Raw genomic sequence first — 5,764 nt, forward strand, 5'->3', positions numbered from 1 at the left:
AAAAAATCCTCAAGGACACGTCGACCTTTCAGGAGGGACCATTCCTTACACGCCAGAGGAGAGGGGTCTCCAAGGCATCATACTTTAGGAACAGATCTGGTTAGTCCCTTTGCTCTCAGATCTGCAGGGCTGGATACTCCTCAGCCTACTGCAACTCTGCACGCCCGCGCCAGCTCTTCTCAGTTTACAGTGCAAGAGAGTGGCCAGACACAGGCAGGGCCCCTTACAATTCTAGCTCAGATAGCAGTGTTCACTATTTGACGGTATGGAAGGGCAAAATGGGCTTATTTCTTTTCTTTCTTTTCTTTTTTTTTTTCAAGAATTTTACAGCCCTGATACCTGGAACAACAGTGGAGATTTTACATGGAGACTCCAAAAATATTATTCAACTGATTATCAATGCATACAGTGTAAGTCACTGACTTTTTCCCCACGACCACCTCAATCCTATTCCCACTGAGGCCCTGGGTGCTGAATGGGTCCAGGTGGGCAGCGCACCTGCTGGCGTATGCGGCTCTGCTCCCCTGTCCCCTGGAGTTTGATGCCTGCCTTCTTCACTCAGGGTCGGGGTGGAGAAAGCCACCCTGCTTGGTATGTCCCTCTCCCCCTGGCCTCTGCGATCTTGGCTTTCTCATCATCAGCTGAATGTTGAGTCACACTCAGGCAGGTGGCCCTGACGCACCAGGTCTGATGCCTCGTGTGGGGGTGCTGGTGCTCTCCACCCACCCAAGTGCCGGGGCGGATGCTGCTGCCGTGGTCCCTGTGTGAGGCGAGCAGGGCATCAGCTAGCCCAGCCGTGTGCTAGAAGGACTGAGAAGTGTACACGCCACCTCGCTCACTGTGGCCGGGACACTGGGATTCCTCAAGTTCATGGGGCTCAGTGGAGAGCCGCAGACGAACATGGGCGGGAAGAATCCGAGGAGAACACAATTGGCATTTTGCTTGCTTACTTAGGATCTGATTGTAGTCAAGTCCCTGAGTGGGCCTGTTAAATTCCATGCTGCTGTAACTCAGCCTGTGAACTTGGCTCTGACATAGTAAGTGCAAGTGCGCATAGACGCAGTGGAGGAGTCACTTCCACATCCCAAGCCAATCGCCCAAGGAATCACTTCCCAAAGCTTTCTCCTTCCTGTCCTCCTTTCCCTCAGTTCACGACACCCAAGAAGTACTTGACTCAGGCCTACCTTCTCTCGGGAAGACGGCAGGCAGTGTCTCGTGCTAGGAAGTGCGTGCCCCCCGCCATCCCGTTCCTGCTGGCCCCAGTGTGGTTGTGGCTTCCACACACCCCCACCCCCCAAGGATCAAGATTCCCAAACTGGAATTCAGAGTGCCTCTTCCTGTTCAAACAAAGTCATACGTAGACTGTATGGTTTACGTAACACTATGAGTCTTAAACTTATGTAAAATAGTCTTTTGTAGGCTAACGCGGGGACCTAACTAACCAGTATGGTGTCACATATCTGTGAGAAAAATCATCTTGCTTTCCCAACAGTGGCTGATTTACTAATGAGTATTTGGAACCCTTCCTTGTCTACTGTTGACTTTGTCCCCCTGCTGATGTGGCCCTGTTTTCAGTACAAAGTACCGCTCAGCTAGACGAAGAGCCACCTGGTAATGAATGCCTTTGCCCCTGGGGGACAGAGGTTGGGGTGTGGCCTGCCCTGTACTTAGTCTCCCAGAGCCTTGGCGTCTTAAAGGCAGCGAATTCTGGGCAGCAGTGAGGATTTTTGGCTAGTTGTCCCTCCCTTCCTCCCCCACCCCCGCTGCCCCCATCCTCTGTTGTAATTTAGGGGTCCTCTTCCTCTCACGGATTCTGATACCCCCTCACTCCTGGAACTTCCTGTGCAGAGAAACTAAAGACTTCTGTCTTCCCTCCTGTCCCACTCAACACATACCAACATCCTCTTTTCTGATCTCTGGCCTTTAAATCCTCACCAGACCTAATGGCCATCTCAGAACCCATAGCCCCATGAGACAGGGTTTCCAAACTAACTTATACTTTAGTGGTTTTCAGATTTCCACAGTGATTTGGTTTGCGTTTCGGGAAGAGGGAGAACATGTATGCTCGGTTATGCGGGCACAGAGATCTGCTGAAATGTAGCATACCCGGGAGCGTTTAAGAAAGCATGCGTGGGAGGGAGGGGCCGGCCCACCCCAAGGTCACCTTCTTTCCAAGGCCTGTTCCTCACTGTGCACCTGCGGGTCTCCCACTGTGGACACTGAGCTAAAGGAATAGAGGCAAGAGCTGGAGCCCCTGCCCAGTGCGGCTCCCCCCTTCCCTCTGAGGATGCCAGAGCCTGGAGACCCCACGGGACAGAGGGGGGATGGTGCTGGGCCTGCTCTCACAGGTGGAGGGACCACAGCTCGCCTCCTGCTGAGTCAGGGCCTTTGGGGAAGAAATGTCTGAAGAGCAGCCTCATCTTGGGCTCTTGGGGTGGTGTGAGGACATTCTTCTGGGCTTCTGGGGAGGAAGTCATCTCCCAAGTTCAGAACCCCCTGGCAGCTGACAGGCCTCCGGGGCTCCCCCAAGAGCATTTTCCGGTGAAGGACCAGCTCTGTGCTTGCATGGCGTTGATAAAGGAGAACATGGTGATGTGCAGTGCTGTCAAGCTGGCCGGGACGCCCTCTGCTCAGCTGGTGTTTTTTTGTGGCCCAGTGCTTCTGTCTGTCCATGCCCGTGGTGGGGACTGCTGCAAATATAAAAGCATAGTGTTGTTTGTTCTCCGAGATATGGGGCATTGGCCCTGAGCAGGGTTCATTACGTATGTATTAATTTTCTTAATGGAAATCCAGGGACTGGGAGGGTGGGGGTGGGGGAGAGGCTTGGGGTGAGAAGGGGAAACATTCTCTGTGGGGTAGACAGAGGTCAGGGGAGGATGGGGAACGTTCTCCTTCTGAGGAGTTGGGACCAGGGATGACTTTTCTCTAAAACAATCTTTCCAGGCTGGAGCTGCATTTGGAATCTGGGATGGATGCCCTGAGAGACTGTGGGAACGAGTGCTATAGCTTGATTCTGAGTTAAACTGGTTCCTATAAGAAAACATGTCATGAAATGAAGTATACAACTTATGAATGATCATTTGAAACTCAAGTCTTTTAAAAACGAGAGATTGCTAGAATACTATAAACGATAACTATTCAAATTCAGTGGAATTTTTTTGAAAGCTTGATGGAGATACAATTAACATACAACAAACTGTACAGATTAAAAGTGTATACTCTGATAAGTTTTGACACATGTACACCTGTAAAACCATCACCACCATCAAGATATTGAACATGTCCATCACTCCAAAAAGTTGTGACCCTTGGTGATTCCCTACTTCTGCCCCTCCCTTCAGTCAAGATTTCAAAGAAATAAACATAGAAATGTGACACTGCAAGGTATTTGGAGCAAAGTCCAGTTGATTGAAGCCATGTTGAGGGTGGTACTTGCGATACTGGGCTATAGCAAGAACTATATGTATCAGTCTCTGTCCCCAGTTTCTGACATAAAGCTGCTAAAACCCTAGTAGATAGGGGTGCTAAAAGAATCTTTTGTTATATTTGAGCTTTGATCCTGGTTCCTGACACAGGATTCCTAAGACCTTTGGAGTTTCCTTGGTGATAGGAGCATCTTCGGTTCTAATGAGGCAGCTCTTGGTGGGCTCCTGGGTAGCCTCAGGGTGGAGGCTGGTTACCAGGAGAACCAACCACATGATTAGAGTGTTGGGACTTTCCTCCCACTCCTGACATTGTGGGAGGGGAGAGGGACTGAAGATTATGTTGATCACCAAGGGCCAGTGATTTAGTCAATCATGTCTATGCAATGAAGCTTCCATTAAAACCCAAAGGACTAGGTTTGGAGAGCTTCTGGATTGCTGAACACTTGGAGGTGCCTGGAGGATGGTACACCCAGGGAGGGCATGGAAGCGCCATGCCCCTTTCACATGCCTTGCCCTGTGTATTACTTCATCTAGATGTTCATCTGTATCCTTTATTAATATACCAGTAAATGCAACTGAAGTGTTTCCCTGAGTTCTGTGAGAACCCCAGTTTACAGGTGGCTGGTCAGAAGTATAGATGACAACCTATTGGTGTCTCGGGGTAGGGGGTGGGATGGCAGTCTTATGGGACTGAGCCTTTAATCAGTGGGATCTGACATTGTCTCCTGGTAGATAGTGTCAGGATTGAATTGAATTAGAGCACATCTGGTGTCCATGCAGAACTGCTTGATGTGTGGGGAGCCCCTGCCCCAACCTCCCTGCCAATCTGGTATCAGAAGTGTTGTTTGAGTGATGTGTGAGAGTAGGAAAAGCAGTTTGTTTTTCAGAGTACCCATCCTACTTGCTGCTGTCTTTCTGGCCAACAGAAAGGCCCAAGGCTGGGCTTCTACCCCTTGCACTGTCCTGGACTTGAGCCTCGCATGGCCTCTGGAGTGGCGGGTGAGCTTGGCCAGTGGTAGAGGCTCCCATTCCTCTGGTTATCCTTTTACCTGCTCTTCTATCTGGCCAGGGTCCAGTTCCAGCTGTTTGCATTTCTCTGGCACCTGATGGTCTGAGCGGTTTGTGGTAGATTTCATGAGTCATGCAACACATGACTAAAGTGTGGGTGTTGACTTTCACCTCCCCTAGAGGACTGGCAAACTCTCTGTGGGGACATTCTGAAAAGATCTTGGTTAGAGCATACGTACCCGATGAAATGGCTATGGTATTTGGTCAGGCTGAGGAGAGAGCAGAATGGAAAGGGTATGTTTAATTTTATGTCTTTCAGAATCAGGTCTGTCGTACACATCCTTCATAGTTTGAAATCAACTATTAATGTTTTCTGGCTGTGCCAAATTCTTCATTGTTAGAAACCAGGTCCTCCCCAGGGCATTTGGTGATGTGGTGCTTTGCTGTATGGTAGGTGCTAGTGAGAGGTTCTCTTCCAGAGCTTGATGGTAGGACCCTGGGACCACACACGGAGGACATCAGCGTCATGTCCCATTGAGAAAGGGGAGGTAGGACTCCAAGAGAAATCACAGGGCCTCTTTTCAGAGTGGGGAAGAACAGAAGGAGCTGGAAACCACCAGAGTTGCATGCAGAGGGTGACGTCAGAGGCCGTGGTGTATTTTTCCCCAGCAGAGCACATGTTTCTCTTTTTGTTGTTGCCATAAAGTCTGCTCCCACCCATTCCACAGCTGGCCTGACTTAAAGCAATTGCAGATGTGACCCAGCCTGACCGAATATTTAATAGCCTTTAAACTTCTGACATTCTTGACATTATTTCCTTTTCCTACAATGAGAAGTAAGGAATCGTCTTCAGGGATGAATGTAGTAGAGTTCACTGAATTTCAGGAGTCTTCATGAGGAAGAACTGCACCCCCTGTGGTTCTGTTCTTCTGCTATGCTCTGACAGTCTAGTGTGTGGCAGGCATCATGCTACCGCTTGGCAATAAGACAGTGGACAAAACACAGTCCTGCCCTCCAGCAGCTCATAGTCTTTGCAGGGAGACTGACTCTTACAACCAGGGTACAACCTGATGATCCACATTTTCCAAAGTCAGAGAGTCAGGAGGGATTCGAAGGAGCACGGAAGTGGGGTGCAGAAGGCCTGCTTCTGGTCCTGCCTGCCTCTGCCAGCTGAGTGACCCCAGATAAGGCCTTTACTTTGGCCTCAGTTCCTGCTTCCATAAACGAGAGGTTGGAATTGAATCATCTCCACAGTTCCTGCCACCTGTAACAACTTAGGAGTTTCTGATTTCAGAGATGCTGCAGGGAGCAGGAATAATACAACCTCCAGA

General features: G+C 49.8%; 1 protein-coding gene across 1 annotated transcript in view; it reads left to right on the forward strand.

The window, feature by feature from the left end:
- Nucleotides 1–5,764, forward strand: part of ITGB5 (integrin, beta 5) — a 126,010-nt gene that overhangs the window by 74,302 nt on the left and 45,944 nt on the right. Inside the window, exon 8 of the mRNA XM_008577644.1 lies at nucleotides 321–410. Within this exon, the coding sequence (XP_008575866.1) occupies nucleotides 321–410 (90 nt within the window). The remainder of the gene's footprint in view (nucleotides 1–320; nucleotides 411–5,764) is intronic.

The sequence above is a fragment of the Galeopterus variegatus genome, unplaced genomic scaffold, assembly GCF_000696425.1.
Source record: "Galeopterus variegatus unplaced genomic scaffold, G_variegatus-3.0.2 Scaffold1555, whole genome shotgun sequence".
Taxonomy (NCBI): Eukaryota; Metazoa; Chordata; class Mammalia; order Dermoptera; family Cynocephalidae; genus Galeopterus; species Galeopterus variegatus.